Below are 24290 nucleotides of genomic sequence, written 5' to 3'. Positions count from 1 at the left end.
TTAAGCCAAAATATTTGAATGGTAATGCTCTTTTATGGGGTTATTTATGAGCCTGTTAGAAATAATGGGCTTATTTTTCTTGAACAGCATTGTTTCCTAGTCCAAAAGCAAGTAAATATTTAAACGCCAGACTCTAGAGCTGTACTTGTGCAGCCACATCTTGTGTTTGCATTCTGGTCTTTGTGTGTCGACTCCCTGTCCTAATTTATGCCAGGAAAGAAAGAGTCAGTTTGATCAATGGAAATGCAACAATCTGACTCATGGATGCTGGCTTGCTAGAATCAATTTGAACCGAGCAATGGTATAAAACTTGAACCATGCCTTGTGAATTCTGATTCACTGTTTGTCCGAATGGGTGTGTCTAACACATTTGGAATTGACAAGCAGCTGGACTACAGGTAATCTGAGATGCCTTAATCATCGTATTTTAGTAAATGTAAAAGATTGTTTCTCAAGCCTAATTAGTTTTGTGCTACGTGCACAATTTTTTGCAAAAATTTGTGAAAGATCAATCATATGTGTTAGGTAATTATTAGGCAGTGAACCAGAAACACAGTAGCGTTCTGGTGTAATTTCCAACGGTCATTACTCCAGACACTTTGTAAAACATCAAAGAAGCTTTACTTCCAACATATTTCAACAGCTATGCAGTACGTGGGGTAAAATCCAATGTGGACATTGGAAAACACTGGCTGATAGTTCAACAGTCTCATTTATCCCCCGCCTAACTTTCCTTTCCATTCACTGAAGTTTGATTACCGTATTGTGCACATGTATCTAAATATTAATTGAAGAGAAAGTTTAAGTTTTGAGGAAATGTACAATAAATACGAGAATATTTAAAAAGAGGTAGCAAACTCTTTGAAGCATTTTTCTAGTTGTAAATATGTAACCTGGGGCTGAATTTTTGCTTTCTAGCCAGGAGTTCAGAATCCGGACAATTCCCAACTCGACAAACCCGACTTGGGAGAAACTGCCCTGGATGTTCTAATTTTCATTCTGGGGGTCAGGAATTGGCCCCACTTGGCCTGGAAACAGTGCAGAGGCAGCCACAAGGGCAGCTAGATGCAGAAACAGGCTATGTGAAAGGCCAGCCTTGGTGCTCCGGGACATGTAAGAAAAATAATAAAACAAAATACAGCCCTCAGCCCTCATAATCCTTTGCCCGATCTGTACTACCTCATGTCTCCTCATTCTCCATGGACCCTCATACCCTCTATTCCAACCTATGCGCCTCTACCTACTCCTTTCACCCTTTATAACCCTATGCCAACTCATGCCATCCCATGACCCCACCAACCGTTCTTTGCCCTTACACCTTCCATGCCAACCCACCCAGTATCCACAATGGGCAGACCACAGGAGCCATGCTGAGATGAAATGAAATAAAGTTCTAAGTGCCTATTGATAACTTTTTTAAAAATCTCATTTATAAAAACCTATTCACTACATTTTAATTCTTTAAACTGCATCTAGCTGGCACGGTAGCACAGTGGTTAGCACTGCTGCTTCACAGCTCCAGGGTCCCGGGTTCGATTCCCAGCTCGGGTCACTGTCTGTGTGGAGTTTGCACATTCTCCTCGTGTCTGCGTGGGTTTCCTCCGGGTGCTCCGGTTTCCTCCCACAGTCCAAAGATGTGCGGGTTAGGTTGATTGGCCAGGTTAAAAAAAATTGCCCCTTAGAGTCTGGGATGCGTAGGTTAGAGGGATTAGCGGGTAAAATATGTGGGGGTAGGGCCTGGGTGGGATTGTGGTCGGTGCAGGCTCGATGGGCCGAATGGCCTCCTTCTGCACTGTAGGGTTTCTATGTTTCTATGTTTCTATGTAAACTACTTAATCCCTTTATAAAAGCAAACATTTCATCCAGGAATTTTATCCCTTCTAAAACAAGTGTTTAAATTCATAACCCCATATCAGAGACTTCTTAACCATGTGGAGCTGTCAATCAAACTGTTGTTCCAACCGGGATGAGAGAAGTGCACTATTCTGCCTCCAGTTGCTCTACTCCATATCTGGCAGATAGTTCCAGATCATCTTATTGCTTTGCGCTCCTGTTGTCTTTCTGCTATGTAATACAAGAATACATATCACTAAGGCCTCTTATTTCAACTCTGCAATGTTGCCTGACTCTGCCCTTGCCTCACCTCATCTGCTGAAACACTCATCCATGTCTTTGCTACCCGTACACTTGATTATTCCAATGCACTGTTGGCAGGCCTTCCTCCTTCTACCCCCGTAAACGTAGAGTCATCCAAAACTCTGCTTCCAGTCTTAACTCTCACCAAGTCCTGTTCACCCGTCACCCTTATGTTCACTGAGCTACATTGGCTCCAGATCAGGCAATGCCTCGATTTTTAAAATTCTCAACCTTACTTTCAAATTCTTTATTTTTTCATGCGATGTTGGCATCACTGGCAAGGCCAGCACTTGTTGACTGCCCTTGAACTGAGTGGCCGAATTTTCCAGCTCTCGAGTGGCAGGTTTTCAATGGCTTGCCAGCGGGATCTTCCAATCCTGCCGTAGTCAATGGCAATTTGCATGGCCTGCCGGTCCCACTAGCCCTCCCCCTGTGGAACCGCCCAGTGGATTGCTACGCCATTTTAGGGGGCACATAAGTGTCAACCATTTTGCTATGGTCTATGGGTCAGGAGTCCCATGTAGGGCAGACCAGGTAAGGATGGCAGATTTCCTTTCCCTAAGGGGCATTAGTGGGTTTTCATAACAATCGACATTGTCATGGCAAACTATATTCCAGATTTATGAACTGAATTTAAATTCTAGCAGCTAGTGTGATGGGTTTTGAACCCATGTCCCCAGAGCATTATCCTTGGCCTCTGGATTACTAGTCCAGTGACATTACCACTACGTCACCGTCTCCCCGTATCTATCTCACCCCTCACCATTCTTTTAGTCTCGCCCAGTCCCAAAACCCACCAAGATGTATGCAGTTTTCGAATCTTGGACTTCTTAAGCATTCCAGCTTTAATCGCTCCTTTATTAGTGGTCTTGCCTTCATATGCCATGACCCTAGGTTTTGGAATTCCTTCCATAAGCCTCTCCACCTCTCTTCCTCTTTTTCCTCCTTTAAGGCATTCCTTGGACCTATCTCTTTGACTAAGCTTTTAATCATCGTCCCGAATATCATTTTATGTGACTAGTGTCACATTTTGTTCAGCATCATTCCTGTGAAGCACCTTGGGACATTGTACTATATTAATGTTGCTTTATAAATACAAGCTGATGTGGTAGTACTGAACTGAATTTATGTACATATAATTTGTTAATTATAATCTTGTTTTGAATAGATATGAATGTTCCTCTTGATTCATTGATGCTCAACCGCCTGTGCCAACACAAATATATTTCTCCCCTATTGATGGGGAAATGTACTGCCAACTTGCGCACTGATGCATTGGATATTATACTTGTCAGAATGAGGGTGCACTTTATCATGTAATAAGCACTTACTTTTCTATTGAAATAAAACAGAAAATGCTGGAAATACTCAGGAGGTCTGGCAGCATCTGTGGAGAGAGAGAAACGTTTCAGGACCTTTCATTAAAACTGTTACCATAGTGAGCTCCCAAGTTCGACATGTGACTGGTCTCTGTGGAAAACTGGATTGCACAAGCATTAACTTTAAAAAAACCTACAGGTCTTGCTGTGAAAGGCTTCCACTTTCTATGGTCCATAAAAATGGACCATAGTACAAGTACCAAGTGAAGAAGCTATTCCATCTAGCCCTCTTAGTCAGAAAATTTTAAAAATGAAAGATATTTTAACTCTTGATTAAAACCTCATTTAAAATGTTTTGTGATGATGGTAGGTAGGAAACAAAGTCATAGTGAAAACATTTTCTACGGTGTGCTTGTGCCCAAGTGTGAGCAAAAACGCAAACCCCTTGCACCTTCAACATACAAATACAAATAAATGTAAAATGTGATTCTTTATAACGCAATGCGGTTTGAAGCAAAATTTGTTCTTTTATGCATTTGCAGGTCTTACACGAAGTCCGCATGCCTCTTCATCTTTGCATTTTCCAACAACCTCCATCCTTCCCCAGAGTGCTTCAGGTTACTTCCCTCACACAACAATCCGGTTCCCACCACATCTCAATCCACCGGACCCGCTCAAGGATCTGGTCTCACTTGCCTGTGACTCATCTAACCAGCAACCAGGCCCGGTAAGAGTAAACTTTCTTACAGAAGTCCCCAATTCACAGTTGTGAAAAGGGGAAAGTGAAACCTAATTCTGTGTCTTTAAAGGTTATAAGAGATTAATAAAATTTTATAGCGTAAGAAAGGACATTGGTCTTTTATTGAAACATCCTTTCATGTTGATTGTTAGGGTTTTGCATTTTCTCCCTGGTGTCAGATAATATGACTGAATATATCTCAAAAAAAGATCCATATTCTCAGATATAAAGAAATTATATAGAGGTTACCAAAAGTTAACATTTTAACGAAAATTTCAAATCCTCTCCTAATTCAGTCAGCTGTTCAATTTGGCTCTGTACGGGAGCCCAGTCTTTTAGCAGCCTACTTTTATACATCTCAGCAATGTCCTGTCAGCATCCACATTCCTGTCCTACTTTTTGGTCACGTTATTTAAGCAAAATTTTGCAGTAGGGGTGAATGCCCTAGCCCCTTTGCCAAGACATTAAATAGTGAAACTTAGTGATGTTGTGTAAATAGACTGAACAATTGCAATATTTATATCACTAGTGGTGGGACTTGTGAGTTTAAAGAGATGTGCATGCTGGGCTCGTGGAGTCATCTGTGGAGCCAGCTGTATGCTGGTAAGGTAGGTAATGCAAAATCCTGTTGAGGAAAATTTGTTGCATTAATGTCATTTTGCTTCAGATGCTCCCTCTCAAAAGAAAATGCAATGCAGTATCAACTCTTCTTCTTGGTCCGTTAATTGTCATCATCAATGTTCTCTCTAATCTGTGTAGAAACTCGGGAGTCAATTACGTTAAGGTACTGCATAGACGGCTGTGCAAAGAAGTATTTAAAGGGGCAACACACACCAAAAATAAATTAGAAGTGCGTTCGCCATGAAATGCCAATACATCTTGCTGTATGTTGTATCGTTTCCTTGCTGTAGCTCTTCCCAATTATCTTCAAAGCTTATAGAACTGAAATGGTATTTGCAACTGGGATGGCAAAGATCTTCACCGATATCAATGGAGATGGTCCTGTCACCTTCAAAAAATAAAGAGATAGTAGGATGTGATTTTTGTATTCCTCCTTCATAACTCATGACATGGTTGAATCAAGTGTAAAAGATATACTGCAGTTTCTTGCTTTATATCTCTGTCCATTGACCTGAGCTTTTACCTGGCGGTACAATTTGAGTGTGGCCAAGTACATTGATGGATCCAGGCCTGCGTGAGGAAGAAAGAACTTGCATTTCTATAGCGTCTTATTAGGTTCCAAAACATTTCACATCGAATGAATTACTTTCTAAAGTGTAGTTACCATTGTTACACACAAAAATACAACAACCATTCTGCACACAGCATGCTCTCAAGAATGGCACACCAGCTGACTAACCAGGTGAATTATTTTTTGGTGGTGATTTGGAGAGAGAACCATTGGGCCAGGATTCCTGAATTCTCTGCTCTTCTTGAAGTGGTTCTGTGGCACTTTTCACGTCCATCTGAACACGCAGATGAGCCCTCAGTTTAACATCTCATCTGAAAGATGACAAATCCAAAAGTATAGCACTACCTCAGCTCTGCAAGTTTATCATCTTAGATTCCATTCTCAAACAATGTATTGGGGCCCAAAGACACAAGCTTCTGAATCAGTAGCATACAAATTACCAAGTAAACCGACTACACTGGCAATTGAGTAAAAGAGATTGGTGTTAAAAATGCCATTGGAAGCTCTTATCTTTTGTAGTATCTTTCTGTAAACCAGAGTTTGGACTGCAAATGTCTAAATGTGTTTCAGGCCACTTAGTATATCAAGGAAAATGTACAGATCCCTTCAGTGGCACCAGGTAGAGAAGTAAATAAACTTCTGGGTGTGAACAGAATTTACCAGTCAGGTTGAAGTGTATTTCTCTATGCCAGTGGGTGATCATTAAATGGACAATTTAGAGATAGGTTCCAGCTGTGCTGTCATAGGAAGCAGCTGTGGCGGTTTTGATGTAGATGTTTTCAGGCTATTATGGTTCATACAGACATTGGTCTGCATGTTTACTCATTAGAATCTAGAGTACATTGTAAATACATGTATAATTATTGATTACCATTCAACCTGCTTGTTCCAAAACATCTCTCTGACTTACAGTGTGCTATCATGTTACATATATGATTGCAAATTAAAGGCATGTCTTTGTTGTTCACTCCATCCATCTACCTGGGACTGGAGAACAGGACGATGCAGCCCAGAGTCACGGCTACAAATCTTTCAATGCAACTTGTAAATCAGATTCTACAGAGGCATGTTTGACCAAAGCTTTCAAGGCTGAGTAAAATCTAAGCGTGAATTTTTCAGTTGAAATTCAGCCACTTTCTTGTGGCGTCATAAAAATGTAAATGTAAATCAAGTTAAAACAACAACCAAAAATGTTAGAAATACACATTAGGTCTGTCAGAATTGGTCAAGCAAAAAGGAAGGCTAATTTTTTAGATGTATTTCCAGAACTTTGTCATTTGTTGCAGATTTCCAACATTTGCAGTTTTATTTTTCTTATTAGATGAGATGTGTCCATCAAAGGGTCACAGATGATGTCCTGTTACTGCTGCACTGGCTGCTTACAGAGTCACGTTTTTATTACAAAGAGCAACTGAGTTGTTTTCTAAAGGGAAAAGTATTTTCAGTCCATCTCCTGTTTTCTGGAAGAACTGTGCTCATGCCAGGAAGGGAGGATGTCTGATGAAGTATAAAAAGCAAACTGGTACAGAACCCTGCCAAAAGCAGATAAGCTGTTACAGTTAAAACAAACTCCACTGTCTGCTGTAAAAGCATTCACACTTTAATGACTGATAAAAGCTAAAGCTTCTCAGCTGTTTTTGATCATTAACAATCACACTGGCAGTGGGAGGTCGAAATAGTGCTCTGTGAATGCATTTGAGTACGATGCAGCATCTAGTATCATCTTCAGCTTCACAACAATGCAAACCAAGCAGTGAAAATATTATTGTCACACTGCGGTACCATGACACGAGAAGTGGCGCTGAATTCTTTATGGAAACTAAGTGAGCTTTATCTTTTTCTGTCCATTTTTCAGTTAGTTCCTTGTCTTCTCATCCACTTTTACTGTGGATAGTGGGATAGTTTTGCATTCACAGCATTCTCTCCTCTCACTGCAGAACAAAGGAAGACAAGAATAACACTGGGATTCAACAATACTGTCAAGGAAATTGTAACTCTGAAACAGAAATGTGAGATAGTGTGATCTGGTGTTATGAGTGACTCTCAACAAATGGGCTGCTCAACAAATGGAGTCCTATGCTTGTGTAGTGTGGGAACCTATCCCTTCCTCAGTATCCTTCACCAAAATGGAATTCAGCCAGTCCGTAACACCAAATGATTTCCCTCATACAATATAGTTCAAGTCCGAATACAAGTCCAGACAAGTCCAAGTGGATGTGAATTGGTGTTAAAGCTTGTTACGGATGCTGGGTGTGCTCACACAAGCTAAGCTTAGAGCCAGTGATCAAGCACTATTGTCATTCTTGCTTTTGGCTGCTTTGTTCATCGCAACGGGAGCGTCAAGTCAGTCAAACAGCAGAATACTAGATTGCAAAACAATTTATGATATCTTTTGTTGCAACAATTATTCATCTAAAGAGACCACATTTTGTAAATTGGCTGCGTTTTTGAAGCATTGTAATGTGATATGTACTTTCAAAATTAATGCACAAAACAAGTTTACTAATGCAAGTTTCAATAGAAGTGGCTGGCCAATTCTTTCCTTATTTCATCTTGTTTGTTATGTATTAAAATGGTAGGGCTGATGTTTTTGTTAATTGTAGTTTCCAGTCTTCCATAAATGCAAGTGACCAAACAACTTGAATAGAATCAACTCAATTTTCCCTGTTGTTCTTCTGACTTAAGTTTAAGTTTATTTATCAGCGTCACAAGTAGGCTTACATTAACACTGCAGTGAAGTTACTTTAGCTGTCTTTAAATGTCAGTTTGAATCAGGGATGGCATTCCCACGTCTAAATCAGGAGGTTTTGAATTCCAGACCCTCTCAAGAAATTGAGCAATTAATGAAGGTTGACACTTCAATGAGGTACTGAGGGAATGCAGCATTGTCAGAGGTGTCATCTTTTTGAGTGAAGTGTTGAACCTGAGGCCTGTTCAGGTGGATTTAAAACTTCCCGTGGCACTATTCAAAGAAGACCAGGGGAGTTCTTCTGGAGTGCTGGCCAACGTGTAACCTGTGACGAGCTACACCATTTGTTTTAATTACTGTGGGATCTTGCTGTGCCCAAGTTGACTTGTCGAATTTGCAAACATTACAAGAGTAATCACACTTCAAAGGTACTTCATTTGCTCTAAAGCGCTTTGTGATATCCTGAGGTCATGAATGGCACCATACAAATGCAAGAGTTTTTCTTTCCTCAAAGAGGTTATTATGTGTTCAGCTCATGATCACAAGAGCCAACTCAATTGTTGGATTTTCCAAAAATGATGCAAGATTCCAGTTGCACATCCAACCCACTTGGTGAGAAGAGTGCATTTTCTCCCAGTGGCCTTAAGATTGATCTGTGATCTCATAGAAACCCTACAGTGCAGAAGGAAGCCATTCGGCCCATCAAGTCGGCACTGACAACAATCCCACTCAGGCCCTATCCCCATAACCCCACATATTTACCCCACCAATCCTTCTAACCTATGCATCCCGGGGCACTAAGAGGCAATTTAGCATGGCCAATCAACCTAACCCGCACATCTTTGGACTGTGGGAGGAAACCAGAGCACCGGGAGGAAACCCACGCAGACACGGGGAGAACGTGCAAACTCCACACAGACAGTGACCCAAGCCAGGAATCGAACCCAAGTCCCTGGAGCTGTGAGGCAGCAGTGATAACCACTGTGCCACCAGGCTGCCCCAAATACTTTGCAGTGGCTGGGAATCGAAGCCAGGTCAACTGCTTGGAAGGCAGCTATGCTCACCACTGTACCATCATCGCAGTGATAAGTCTGCATCTGACTTACGATTAGGATAGTCATAGCAGTTATGCCCAGCAGTCATGACTGGCAGATACAGAAGCCCACATCAGGAGGGCTCCCCCACTCTAATTTCCCCCCGTTTCACCATATTGAAACATGTAATTCATTTTATGCGTCCATTTGCCACTGCTAAACAGGAAAAACAAGAACTGTTTCGCACATTTCTGTAATTTAGCTCATCATAGTTCAGTTATAAACCCAGTTCTTCACTGTTGCAATATCTATTCTTTGAATAAGAATTCCACTAATCCACTCAAATCCATTAATTGCTTCCAGCTGTGCAACATTGCTCCCACTACCTGAGAACAATCAGTTTGCTGGAAAATTTGTTATTCTTATTCTACATATACATTGAGTCTAGTCGTGCATTAAACTAATAGAATGAATGTATATAATTTACTGTCATTATCAAAGAATTTTATAAGCTAAACGGCTGGCAGAAATCTGTTTTAAAAGCTGGTCTCTGCAATTTTAATAAGCACTTCAATAAGATTAGGATTATCATACCGCAATTTAATATCTATGGAAGTCTCCTGTGTTTAAATCCATTTCTGCACAATTTATTTATATCACAGAGTTTGAAGTGGTACTGGGAGGTATAACTTTAACATCACATGCTCTTGTGCTCTAATATATTATTACGAGAGTAATTTTATTGCTATTGCAACATTTGTTCCCAATAAGTCTAAGTAAAATTTTAAAACACGGGGAACTGAAACATGACTTTGAATCCGCATGTATCATTTGATTTTGCACGTCTTTCTCATGGCCTTTGCCTTTACAATTTGAACAACTTTTTATTGAATCTGACCCACTTGAGTGCTCATTCTTTTGTCTTCCCTGCTTCAACTAAGGCCAAAGAGGCAAGCAAACTCCTCTAAGATCTGTGCCACGTAATGCAACTGAGCAGAGATTTGCCACGGGACGAGATGGAGGGACAACAACTGCCTTTGCTCCCTGTAAGGCAGAATGTCCAGCTTAATACCGAACCCTGTCACACAAGTAGACTTGACACAAGTGTTGGCTGTCACCAGGGTTTCAATCTGCATTAATGGAACAAGGAGTTTTATCGCATCACTTATTGTTACGTCAAGATATATGGCACATCAACGCCGTCAATCACTGACGCAGAATCGTGACTAGTCAATAAAACACATTTTAATTGCCTCATTAGTCAGCAGATAACCAAGGGAAAATGTCCAGCATAAATCCTTAATGCCACTGCTAATTCAAGGGAAGCTTGCTGCTTAAAACAGAATTAGCTCTGTGAACACTATTTCACAGGGGCTGATGAACAAACAGGTTCGCCAACTATTTGCAGACTGCAGCAGCTTTTCTGAATTCACAAATTGTCACTGTGAAGATATCTTCAATTATTGTAGAAAGTTCAGTTCACAGAAAATCATTTCGTCTGCCCGTGTGTATGGAAAATAGGTGTCAATTTTAAAAGCCACAAAGAACAGTCAGTGCTCCAACTGGATAGTATACTCGTGTGCTGTTTTTCTCTGTTTACTGGTTAAAGGATTGACATGACTATCTAGAGGATCAACATATGTATAAACACAAAAGATTTTTCAGATGTATTGAATAAGTTGCTCTCATTCTTTTAAAGAGTCAGTTTTTGAAACTACTTTCAGATTGAACTCAGAAATAGGGGCCAGCTTTAACCTGACCCAACTAGCAGTAGATGGGCAGTTAAAATTTATCAGGTCATTTAACTTACCTTCTGCCATTTGAACTTATTCGACTGAGCAGACAGCAAGGACAACCCGTCCAACAGCAATTAGTCTTCTTTAATGCATGTCAAGTCCCGGTGGCAACGTCAGGACCAGATTGTAATTTTAACAAAGTGACATGAGCGTAAAGTGGCAAGAAGAATTACATAGCCAAATACACTGACTCACCAGGGTTTAAGATTTAGTTTGAAAGCAATTTTAGGGTGTATAATAATGGTTCGCAGGTGGCTCAGTGAATACCTGCACTATGTTGACGTTGAGGCATGTGGACCAGGAGTATTCCAGGTGCACTAACTGCTTTGGACTGAATTTAGTCAGTGGTCTCAGTGTCCCCCAGACAGAGAAAGAGGGGATGAATGGTTGGTGGTGATAAAGTAACTAGGGACCCTGTTCCTGATTGTTCTTCAATGATTCCTGCTGGGAAAGGCAGATGTAATGATTGGGTTCAGTTGTGAGATAATTTTTATTTTTGGAGTATCAAATTAATTTTGGAAATTTACAAGATAAGATTAACAATAGGAAATTCTGCTGAAATGTTATCTTAATCTTTGCAGGCCCTGTATTATAGCAATCATATCTCCATTTTGTTGTGTCTCATTCTTTCTGATCCTTGCCTGTACATTATCTCATCATATTGCAAACTGCACTTCACTATTTTATTGTTACCTCCTCTGCTTTCCCTTCTTCATCCAACCCTTTAGAACCCAAGTTTAATGTCACCTAATCATCACTACTTCATTTACCTCATATTCTTTCCCACCCTTTTCCATCATCGATGGGAGTTTCACATTGTATGTGCTGGCATTGCATCTAATCTTGCCACGTTTAAAATGTAATGCATGTGCTGACAATATAAATATATTGTTTTCCTCCTAAAAAAACATAAGTAATTGTCTCTGATCATTTTTCTTGTTGAACTGTGTAATAAGTAAAGTTAAAAATGTATAAATTCTCCCCAGATTATGCACATACCCCATGTTTAAACATATATTATAATTACATGTGTTGCATTGCAGACATAAGTGACCTTCACTTGAATTGCATTAATTTAGCTGGCCAATTTGAATAAGTATTTACATTCTGTCTGCAATTTATTGCTTTAAGTTGTCAGACTATAATTAGACATCGTGTAGTGAAATGTATTTACCACCAGCAATGATAGAATTGGAAGTATAATCAACTGAGTAATTAGAAAACCTGTTCGGTAGTTAACTGTAGTATGTAAAGTGTACATTATCTATCTAGGCATTGTGTTGCAAAATGTTTTCATTTTTCATTTACTTTTTCTCCCAATTTATCCCCATTTTTTTCCCATTCATGGGCCCTTTGCCTCCACACAGCCTGGGAGGGAGGGAGAGCGAGCCACGGACTACTCCATGACTTCAGTGACAATGCCACTTCGTGCTCAAATGAGAGGACGCATGCTTCCTGCGGAGCGAGACACCCTGTGTCAGTTGTTCTACTCCCCAGGCCCTGGGGAGTGTTATCCTCATGTGAAGGTGACATTGTACTTATAAACCCTATAGTGAAAGTGACTACTTACTATGCTTTATTTACATTAGTATCTTTTTTAAGCAGGAATTATGGACCCTTCCAATATGGAAGTTATTAATTGTATGAATCCTATATATAGTACATTTTATTTCCAACCAATTAAACAAAATCACATTGGCCAATAGTAAGGCCCCAGGGACACAACTACAACAGTAAGAAATAAGAGCTGATGTCCCAGAAGTGTGCCTGTCTCATTCTAAAACAAGGCACTGCAGGAAAGTAAAGCGATAACCTCATAATGCATTCCAATTCTCTTTCAACAATAATTACAACAAATAGCTTTAAGAGTGCTTTATTTAGTACAGCAGTCTTAAGTCTTCTCCAGACAGTAATTAAACAAACCTTTTTTATTGGTTGTATTTAGCAGCCAAGGCCTACAATTTGAGGAAATACCCTGGAGGTAGATCTTATTCACTGAGCCATGAAGATGTTAGTGGCTTATTATCATTCCCATGTCACAGTTGGCACTGCATCATTTACTGAATTATTTTGGGGGTAATTAGTGTTCTTGGAACTCTGCTTCATGTAAAAAAATGCTCATGGTATGCATTAAATTGTATAATTGTTTTTCCCAGCCTTCTGACAAAAAGGCCTGCCAAAGAAACAAAAACAGTACAGCACAGGAACAGGCCCTTCAGCCCACCAAGTCTGTGCCGACACAGCTGCCTCCCTAATCTAATGTTTTCTTGCCTCTACATGGTCCATATCCCTCTATTCCCTGCCTATTCATGTATCTATCCAGATGCTTCTTGAACTTTGTTATAGAATCTGCTTCCACCACTTCCTCCGGCAGCGCATTCCAGGCATTCACCACCCTCTGTGTGAAAAACCTGTCCCTTACATCTCTTTTAAACTCCCCCCCTCTGACTTTCAACCTATGTCCCCGAGTAATTGACCCTTTGACCCTGGGAAAAAAACTCTGACTATCCATTCTATCCAAGCCTGTCATAATCTTGTAAACCTCTATCAGGTCCCCCCTCATCCTCCGATGCTTCAATGAAGACAATCCAAGTTTGATCAACTTTTCTTCATAGCCCATATCTTCCAAACCAGGCAACTTCCTGGTAAATCTCTTCTGCACCCTTTCCAATGCATCAACATCCTTCCAGTAGTGTGGCGACCAGAATTGTACATAATACTCCAAATGTGGCCTAACCAAAGTCTTATACAGCTGCAACATGATTTTCCAATTCCTATGCTCAACTCCCTGACAGATGAGGGCCAGCATGCCATTTAATTCAATTTCAAAGATGCTATACTAAACTAATTAAAATCAGTAGCAATGTGTTTATTTAATTGCTGTCTTTTAAAATAAAGCTTTTAGTTGGGAAGTATTTTTCTATACTGAACTTTTGATATGGGTAGCAGCTTGTATGTTGAGGCCTAAGTGTTACGAGGGTTTTACTGTTGTGCTGTAGAAGGGCAAGGGAAAGTCACTTCCTTAATGTTACTGTTTTTGCATCCAATTATTTCCCATTCCTCAATTTCCCCCTTTACCCCTCCTCTTGTGAAGGCGACGAGACATGCAAGAGCAGCGCTGGCCTCTCAGTATTTATCTTGTGTCTAAAGTCAGACAATATGGGCTATGTGAACATGGAAAACAGCACAGCTGAGCCTAGTTGGCTCTGTCGGTTTAGCTCAGTTGGCTGGATGGCAGGTTCATGATGCAAAGTGATGCCAACAGCGTAGGTTCAATTCCTGTACCAGCTGAGTTTATTCGTGAAGGCCTGTCTTCTCAACCTTGCCCCTCATCTGAGGTGTGGCGATCCTCAGGCTAAATCACCACCAGTCAGCTCTATGTCTATGTCACACATACACTATGGCTGTTTCTTCCAGTAACTTACACATGCCAATGAACCAACTTCAAACCTTCATAATAGATATGGCTCAATAGCACACCGCTATTTAGCACTAAACCATCTTCAGTCATTTTAACAGCTTAGTGGTCAGTCTAATGGGTACACACCCACACTCAAACAATATGCGATTAAATGTCATGCTTGATTACATAAAACACCTCCCAAAGCAATGCAGGACAACAGAACTGTGGCAAGAAATCCTCAGCGGTTCAGTTATAATGCTGCAGGCACGTATACACTAGCACAAAAAAATCCATCTCATCTTTTGAGCCCATCTGACCTCCTTGGCTGCTGATGACAAGTGCTGTCCTTACAGACAGAGGAGACCCACCAGATCAAAGTTCAGGCACAAGAAATCAGATCTGTAAACAAGAAGTAGTACCAACTTTGAAGAAAGTGGCCAACTGTCCTGTGAAATCGAGGACACTTGAAAAGTCTAGCAACCTGTCTTCCAACTCCTAAACTGTCCGAGAAACTTCCAGCCTCACAGCATCCAATAAAGCTGAATTGGGGATCAGGAGAGAATAAACCCTTGAAGGCTTAAAAGAAAGATAGAATCGGAGAATCCCATTACTCATGTATTATCATACATGGGTTGGAATTAAAGCAGCCGGTCAGAGAAGGAAAATTGGCAGCAGAGGCCACCTAATCTTGGGAGAGGCCCTGTGTCTGACTCCTGGTGGTGACAAAATGATTGAATCGGAAGGTTGAAGGGGCTGACATGGATCCTTGGCGACAATGAAGCACATTAGTGAGTCAATTGACAGCCATTATTGCTGAGCCCACCACCATTTATTGATGGTTTGGGGATTAAATGGAGACTGCACAACCTTCCCACACTCTCACAAGTTCACCCAACAAACCCTGTTGGGATTGCCAGCGGCGTCCAGAAGGAGGTCCCTTGCTATCAGGTACTCTATGCCCGATTTAGAGACCGGACATTGAACACGGGAGTGGTCATTGAAAGCCATCCACCTGCCCTTGTCTCTGACCCACCAGCCAGCTTCCCCCACCAGCCCCCCCAGCTCCTGGGACCCCCACCCAACAATCCCCAATGTATTTTCATTCACCTTCAGTCTAGAATCCCACAATGATCCTGGGTGCCTGGTGGGTGCATCGCCTCAGCTGCCACTGCTCCCACTGGCATTGGCGGCATGAAGAGCTGGCAGCCTGTGGATTGACGGCAGATCTCAGCAAGCGAGACCTCGGCCATGGGGAAGTTAATCACAGGCAAGTTCTGGCACCCAAAAGTTACTTGATTCTTTCTGATCTCCACCTGGAACTGATGGATGTTCCTGCCAGTTCCCTGACTGTGGGGGATGTCCCGCTGGGCCTTTTAGAGTCCTGGTCAATGCCATGCTCAAGAGAAGCAGAGCTTTTTCTTCATCTGACTGTATGTTGTAGTTTGCAATGCAGATTGCAGAATCCTGAACATTGAAACGATTGTGCATGTACAGTTGCAAAGTAAATGGCAACTTTTCATTCTCTGGTTGTGGACATTTCCCAGTACTAGAGGCACAACTCACAACAAAGCTGTACTGTGGTCTGATTTTGGTCAAAATGAACTCTGTTCAGCCAAAGGAACCTTGTAACACTGAAAATCACAACTGTAATCACTGCTGGTGTTGGAACGTAAATCCAGCTCAGAAATGTTGAGTTGGCTGGTAATGGTTATCCTGTATAGTTGACTTATTTGAAAAGCAATGGTTGAAATAAATTTTCCAAGATGCGAGTGTCCTATTGGACTTCACTATATATGTTCTCCTGGAAAAGCACAGTTAATTGGATATACAACTCTGAAACAGGTCTTAAAATTCAACTAGTTCAAACCTCAGTTTCTCAATTTAAACCTCCTCCCACCTTTTCTCAACTAGCTTTGTAACCATCTGTACCCTTCTCCCCCCAAATGTTTGTCTAACTTACCCTTAAATGCAATTCCCCTATACACTTCAATCATTGGCAGTGAGTTCTTAACCACTCTTTGAATGAAGGAGTTTGTTCTGAATTTCCTTCTTGGTGATTATTTCATATTGATGATCTCTAGTTATGCTCTTCCCCACAAGAGGACACATTCACTCCATAACCATCTTTGAATAATTTAAAGACCATTATTAGGTTATCCCTCAGCTATTTTTCAAGGGGAAAGAGACTCAGCTTGTCAACCCTTTCCTGATATGTATACCCACAGACCTGCAGGGAGTCGGTTAGCTCAGTTGGCTGGATGGCTGGTTCGTGATGCAGAGTGATGCCAACAGAGCGGGTTCGATTCCCAATCTGGGTTATCCATGAAGGCCCCACATTCTCAACCTTGCTCCTTGCCTGAGGTGTGGTGATCCTCAGGTTCAATCGCCTCCAGTCAACTCTCTGTGAAAGGGGAGAGCAGCCAATGGTCCTCTGGGACAATGATGATATTTGCATTTTACTAGGCTTTAGCTCCAGTCAGCACTCCTTCACTGACTAATGAGTTTTTCTCCTCATTTAAAGAGTTACTTTAACTCTTTGCTAAGATTAACTATCGTGTCATGTGAAAACACACCATTGTTTGAATCACATTTAATGATTATTAAGCAAGAAATCACCAGAAGCAAAACTGTCTTTGGAATGTTAGTTGCTGGAGAAGATCAGTCCAGACATTCCAGAAATGGGTTAAAAAAGAAGTGAATAGCAAGGAACACCCGGGCATCTGTACTCTTAAAACTCTCCTCCTCTGCACTCAATCCAAAGTAACATTCAGTTTTCATGGACTAAATTTCACTAATCATTACATCACTTGAATTAACTAACATGAAAGTGGTAAGAGTGGTATGAGGTGGTATGTGGACCACAGCAAATTTGTACAGTTATGGATTTTAGTTAAATGACAGCGACAGATTTCATTATAGTTTTCTTCAGATATTCTACCAGGCTTAATGACTGTATTCACTCCTGGAAGCAGGAATGTAATATATTGCCTAATATCTAATCATATGGAGCTCAACTTTGAAGTTTAACAACAGGGTTTCTTTATGTTTTTTTCATTTGTTTATGGGATGTGGGCATCACTGACTAGGCCACCATTTATTGCCCAGCCTTAGTTGCCCTTTAGAAGGTGATGAGCTGCCTTCTTAAACTACTGCAATCCACGTGGGGTAGGTACACCCACGGTGCAGTTAGGGAGGGAATTCCACGATTTTGAGCAGGTGACACTGAAAGAACGGCGATAAAGTTCCAAGTCAGTATTGTGTATGGCTTGGAGGGGAACTGGCAGGTGGTGGTGTTCCCATGCATCCACTGCCCTTGCCCTTCTAGGTTGGTAGAGGTCATGAGTTTGGAAGATGTTTTCGAAGGAATTTTGGTGAGTTGCTGCAGCGCATCTTGTAGACCATATACACGGCTGCCACTGTGTGCCAGTGGTGGAGGGAGTGAATGTTTGTGGATTGAGTGCTAATCAAGTGGACTGCTTTGCCCTAGATAGTGTCAAACATTTTGAGTGTCCCTGGACCTGCATTCATCCAGGCCAATGGAGAGTATTCCATCACATACCTGACTTGTGTCTTGCAGATAGTGGACAGGCTGTGGGGATTAAGGAGGTGAATTACTCAGCGCAGAAGTCCCAGCCTTTGACCTTGCTCTTGTAGCCACAGTTTTTTTATGGCTGGTCCAGTTCAGTTTCTAGTTTCTAGTCAGCAGTAGCCCCTAGAATGTTGTTAGACCTGAATTGAATTTTTTACCTTTTGGGTGTGCCTGCAACTTTATTAGCAGACTGACAGGTGAGATGAGTCCTGATTTAAATCATTAAGTTGCCCAAATATTGAAACAACGATTGACTGCACAGCACCAGAGTTTGTGAGCTAACTTGACTTATTTTTCTGGTGAGCCTGTTAGTTCTGACATTCTTGGAACTTAAGATGATTGAACTTTTTCATTCACTAAGCCACACTTCCTCCTCAGACCTACCAGGTCTAACTGACTTTTACAGATTCTTTTTTGTTCTCCAGTTCTCTTGTTACTTCTGACCATTGGAAGAAGACAGGCTATCCCTCTAGCTTCTTTCCTATTCACACTAGGTGCATCAGTATAATCGGCTTCCTCACCTCCTCAGGTTACGAGTGCAAAGAAATCACCCCTGCTGTCACTCCTCAGTTTAATTGTAGACCATCTCAATTGCCCTAATATTTAGAACAGGCAAAGAACCCAACAGGGCCAAAGACGCAGAGGTCCTACTGAAGTCAACAACGACCTTGCTCTCATTTCGTTTGGCCTGTTTTCCATCTAGGATCATATTGATAGCGGCCAGATTAAAATAAAACAGCAGCGGTCGGAATTGCGGTTGGTAATTTTGCACTGCGGACAAAGGTCACTTTCACCTCCCCACCAACTGAATTCAAACTGGTCTGGGATCAGTTGCTTTTCACATAGTTTTAATACACATTTTTAATGCCTGACCCATTAAGGAATAAACTCCTTTGTCTTAGCAGATGGCTGCAGCAGATGTTAGCCTTGGCTCCGTGGTAGCGCTCTCAACTCTGACTCAGGCAGCTGTGCGTTCGAGCCCTCAACTCCAGAGACTTGAGTGCCACATCTAGGTTGACATTCCAGTGCAGTAGTGAGGATGTGATGCACTGTTGGGTGCTGTCATTTGGATGAGATGTTAAACCGAGGCACCGTCTGCCCCCTCAGATGTTCCTAAAAGTAAAAATTCCTTACACAGTTATGTAATTCAGTTTGACATCCATCAGGTCAGTCGAGCATAAAAGATCCCATGGCACTATTTTGAAAAAGAGCAGGAGGAATTTGCCCAATATTTGATGTTCAAACAACATCACTAAAACAGATTATCTAGCCATTCTCAAATTGCTGTGTATGGGATCTTGCTATGCATAAATGGGCTGCTGCGCTTCCTAAATTACTGCAGTGACTGCACTTCAAAAGTGAATCAATTTGTTGGGAAAGTGCTTTGGGAGGTTTTGCAGGGTGCTGGGTAGCTTCCCTACCTCTGAGCCATAAGCGCTGGGTTCCACTTCAGGACTTGATGGCCACAGAAGGTGTGATCATAACAGGTTGATTATCAGCCTGAAAATCCTTCCCATAGGCCAATGACGGTAGGTAGGAGTGGGAGAGTCTGCTGGTCAGCCAGAAACTGCAGAAGGTGAACACCAGAAGTGCTTTGCCAACTATAATCTTGGACCGACACATGGAAGTCCGTGGTCACCAACACCCTTTTAGGGCATGATACCTGAAGAGAGAGAGAAAAGCATTTGGGTAATGCTGAGGTTATGAAAGGTGCTTCATAACTGCAAGTCTTTTCTTCATGGTAGTGTGTGAATACACCCCTTAAATGTACAAAATTAATTTCTAAATCTTTTTTGTGGGAGAATGGTTTTAAAAGCCTGATTATATAAGAGTGATGAAAGGGGAAATTTCCTTTGATCATGGTGTGTTGGAAACATTGTAAACATGAAAAGATTTGCCCGCTTGATTATTTCTAGTGTCATTGCAAAATGTTTTCATATAATTTTTCTAATTTTATCAAAAACTGAATGAAATCTCCCTCAGAATTGTTGTCATCAGGTAATAATTATGGTCAGAGAGGTGTTCAGTAACTTTACAGTGCTGATGAGCAATCTAAGTTCGACCTGCCTCCATGTGTATTATTATTAGGTTAAAGTGGAATTACTATATTGAAATTACTCAAGTGGAAAAAGCTAAAAAGTTAAGTTGTATTTTATTTAATTTCACTTGCTTCCTTTGCGATCCAGTCACCCACTCCTGGCCACAATTTCAATATGACTCAAGCATTTTGTTTTTTTTCCCTTTGAACATTCCCTGGATTCTTCAGTCAGCAGTTTCTGTCTGTTCTCTTCTGCTGATGGTGGCCATGTAATATGAAGCAGTTGTCAAAAACCAAAAACTTTCCCACCTCTCACCTTTTTAGGTTCTGGTTTCCTGAGTGAGATTTGCTGCAAATGCCCGTATCTGACAGGAACTCTCGCAGCCTTAATCTTCGATCCATTGCTATTGAATTAGTCTTAAGATAAAGGACCACTAAATTCAGCTACATCGATGGTCTGATATGGCACTAAATTGCATTTTTCTGCAATTGCTACATGGTGCCAGTCCATTGTTAATATGGACATGACCTCTCACCTGTTCTGTCCTAGTCCTGATTCCACTCTAAAGCAGTGTTCAAGGGAAGGGTGATAAGAGGCACTTTTTTTTTAACTTCAAGGGTAGTCATTGCCTGCAGTGTGAGACTGGCATCATACACCTTGCCCTCTTTGCAATCTGTACCTATGGAATTGCAGTGTGGGGCAGATAGGAAAGAAACTGCATTATCAGCACAGCATTGACTGCCTGAAGTTGCAAATGTATTTAAATGGTGTTTTCCATAAATATTAAGCCTTCATTTAAATGATATTGCGTTTTATATATTCCAACATTTTTGCATATGTTGTACAGTACATTGCAGAAGAACTATTTACCTTAGTTTTTTTACACTATCAGATTTTTTTACACTGTCAGATGAAAATCCTATTTGAATTTCTGAAACTAATTTCCGAGTACTCAATACTGTCATCAAATGCAGAGATATAAAACAAACTGTTCTTCAGTGTTTCCATACCTGCTGTACATTCTTTCTGTTCACTGACAGGGGTTGGCAGCTCCTTAATGAAACCAGCTTTGTATTTTTGTGCTCATTGAATCAGTCTCCCGCTGTGCTCACTGTTCAGTAATCCCCAGTCTCCCAGCAGCCTTTGTTCAAAAGATGTGACTGCACCTTTGATGTTGCATGAAAATATCTTCAGTCATGACATCTGAGCAGTGCCTATGAGGAGAAATCTTTATATAGAAAACACACAAAGTTCTGGAAACGTTCAGTACCATAGAGTGCTGTCTGAGCATCAAGCTCAAAAAAGTGGGAAATCTTAGAAGTTAAGATCAAAGAGATAATGGACATTTCAGATTCAGTTTTTATGGTGAGGATATTTCGTTGGAAAAAATTTACCACAGGTCACTTCCAGAGTGTGGCTCAATAAAGTTTATACACATCAAATAATCACGGCGAGAAGTTTGAACAGTATCTGTTTCTGTCGCCTACACCTTCAGTTTCTTTGTACTTATTGAGGCTTCACTGCATTGCTGAGTCAGCTGCGGTCCACAGGAAACTCGGTGTACAGTCTCCTTTGCAGAGTACATTATACTCCATTCTCTTACCTGGTAGATGGTTCACAAATGGAAATTTTTCGAGACACTCTGGGAAAATATTTTAATTACTTTTCTTCTTGAAGTTAAGAAGATTTTATTTGTTCTTGAAGCGTACTTGTCATGAATGGCTAGTCAGTTAACATTTTAGATTCAAAAAGCCATTCACTGAACTTCATGAAAGCATCTTTTAAAATATAAGATGTGACTGATTGGCAATAGGAATGTTCTTCCATACGAGTGAAAGACCACTCATTAAACACCAATGGCATCTAATAAATGATGTTTTACATTGCTTAGATTTTAAAGTTACTCTGAAAAGTGTACCACACAATGCATAATTCCACAGGTTAATTAACGCCAGTCTCAATTTTCACCTTTACTGCCACTAATGATTACACTCCTGGTTGCTGTGTATTATTGTGTGCTGACACCATTTATGGAAATGGTGGTGGAATTATTACAAACCCATTGGAGAAAATACTTGTTATTTTTGCTGATCAGTCTCCAGCAGTTCACAAACTCTGCTGATTTTATAAAAGTAAAAAAAGATGGAGATATCCAAACATGCCAGAGTGTAAAAGGCTAAATGGTCTCCTTCCGTTCCTTCAATCTTTGTTTCTGTTTGGATCGGGTGACTTTTATCACCAATTTTGAGCTGCCAACCAGTTTCCGCCAAGGGAACAGGCAGCCAAAGCAGCCTGTGGGGTAAATCCACATCTATCCAACTGCATGGCCCTGAAGTGCCCCTCTTGACCTGCCCTTCTGTCCAACAGAATCCTTCCCTGAATCTGCAGATTAAGCTATGAAGATGTCGCCAGGTCCTGACAGTCATTATGAGCAGTGACCAGCATGGGGGGGGGGGGGGGGGGGGGGGGAGTGGTTTGCATCTTGTGGCTACCCCATCACCCTGACCCGGCAGCAAGCGGAGCCAGAGGCAGGAGCAGGTTAGGGGTGAGATTAACATAGGCTAGGCAATTGATGCCTGGGGATTTAACATCTGCAGGGCCTCAAAGTTTGGAGCTCTGAATGGTTTGCTGTCCACCTTGGCTTCCCACCCACACAATTTCCGCCTCAAGTTAAAAAATGACATCTGAATATTTGTGAACTTGTTTGGTTCAGTGTGAAACATAAACTCACTGAAAACACATTCACTTTGCACAGTCTTAAAATCAGACCCACGAGATTCCAAAAAAGAATTACATTTTCATCTTGAACAAATGTTTGATTTAATAGACATAAACTGTGCTTACGGATGAAATACCTTTGTGATAAACTAGCGGGAACTGCATTGGTTTTCCCCTTTTGCTTCAGTGCTTCATCATCGGTGTTTATCTAATTGATTTAGCAATGCAGTGTCACATGAGGATGTATATTCACTAGATATTTAGAAATGATTGTTTTGTGACTTTATTGCAGTGTTCTTTGGCAGATGGAGCATTATGAAGTATTGTGGTGATGATGGCTTTATTGCCTGAAACAGAATAAAATACTGGTGGCCATGTTCCAAGCACTACATTAACATTATAAGCTCTTTGCAAAAATAGAGTGCGGAATTGGACTGTAAATTTGCACCAAGGCTGATCTCATTTGCAGTAGAAGTTGCAGAGAAAATGCATTTCCACTGTGACTTACAAAATAGAATTTAGCCCAGGGACTCTTTGGATAGAGGAAATTAATTCAGCCTCACAAGTTCAAATCTTTTGGCATATCCAACATGGTTTAATTTATTCCTAATATATGTTGAAGTGTGACGTATGATCTTGGGCACTGCAATACAGAGAGGGTAAAATTTTTAAAGTTAAAGTTTATTTATTAGTGTCACAAGGAGGCTTACATTAACACTGCAGTGAAGTTACTGTGAAAATTCCCTAGTCGCCACACTCCAGCGCCTGTTCAGGTACACTAAGGGAGAACTTAGCATGGCCACTGCACCTAATCAGCGCGTCTTTCGGACCGTGGGAGGAAACCGGAGCACCCAGAGGAAACCCACGCAGACACAGGGAGAAGGTGCAGACTCCGCACAGTGACCCAAGCTGGGAATCAAACCCAGGTCCCTGGTGCTGTCAAGCAGCACTATGCCACCGTGCAACACCATAGCAAAGGTGCAGAATATTTCTATGCTCAGGAACCATTGATGAAAGAAAACTATTATAATAAAAAACTTGTTTTTTTTTGAAAAAAGGTTTATTTTCACAGGAGCAGAGAAGTTAAGGGAGAGAAAATGGAAATGTCAAAACTTTGAAAGGCTCAGAGGAAGGAAATAGTGAAAAATTATTTTTAATGAGGAAACTTAAACCAACAATAGCACAGAAGGATAAAGGGCGAAGTTAGAAAAAAAGATTTTACGAAGAAAAATTTTTAGAATACGGAATGCATTCTAGTTTTAAGAGCATTTAGGTAAATCAGATGCTAAAGTTGGGTTAATGTCAGCATTTAAGAGGCATTAGGAAAACAAATTAAAAAGATGTTTTAGGGATAAAGGAAAAAAGAAAACTTGAATGAGCGTACTGAGAGAAGTTAGCCCACACAGCACAGTGAGACAAGTGGTGTTCTTTGTGCTGGAATTTTTCTGTTTCAATGTTAATATTGTCCTGTAAGCACAAGAAATAAGATGCACAGTGCTGAGGGCATGTGGCAATATGGCTATTACTTCTGAGTAATTAAATGGGTTAGCGGGTGTAATAATCTGGCCTTCTCCACTGGCCACATCTACCCTTTCGCTAATGGGGACCAGTAGCTCATCCTGTGTAGTCTCATCAA

General features: G+C 41.0%; 1 protein-coding gene and 1 non-coding gene across 5 annotated transcripts in view; one reads left to right on the top strand and one right to left on the bottom strand.

The window, feature by feature from the left end:
• Positions 1–24290, top strand: part of nfic (nuclear factor I/C) — a 459067-nt gene that overhangs the window by 319359 nt on the left and 115418 nt on the right. For 2 of the 4 annotated variants that reach the window (XM_078198406.1, XM_078198405.1), the window contains exons 8-9: positions 3998–4182; positions 12273–12431. In XM_078198406.1, coding sequence (XP_078054532.1) covers positions 3998–4182; positions 12273–12431 — 344 coding nt within the window. The remainder of the gene's footprint in view (positions 1–3997; positions 4183–12272; positions 12432–24290) is intronic. The other 2 variants (XM_078198408.1, XM_078198407.1) reach the window with 1 other exon arrangement.
• trnag-ucc (transfer RNA glycine (anticodon UCC)) lies at positions 9085–9156 on the bottom strand. The gene has a single exon. It is a non-coding gene; the product is annotated as a tRNA-Gly (tRNA).

This window comes from Mustelus asterias, chromosome 26 (assembly GCF_964213995.1).
Source record: "Mustelus asterias chromosome 26, sMusAst1.hap1.1, whole genome shotgun sequence".
Classification (NCBI taxonomy): Eukaryota; Metazoa; Chordata; class Chondrichthyes; order Carcharhiniformes; family Triakidae; genus Mustelus; species Mustelus asterias.
The sequence above is the reverse complement of the archived record's forward strand: the minus strand, read 5'-3'. Positions and strand labels throughout refer to the sequence as shown.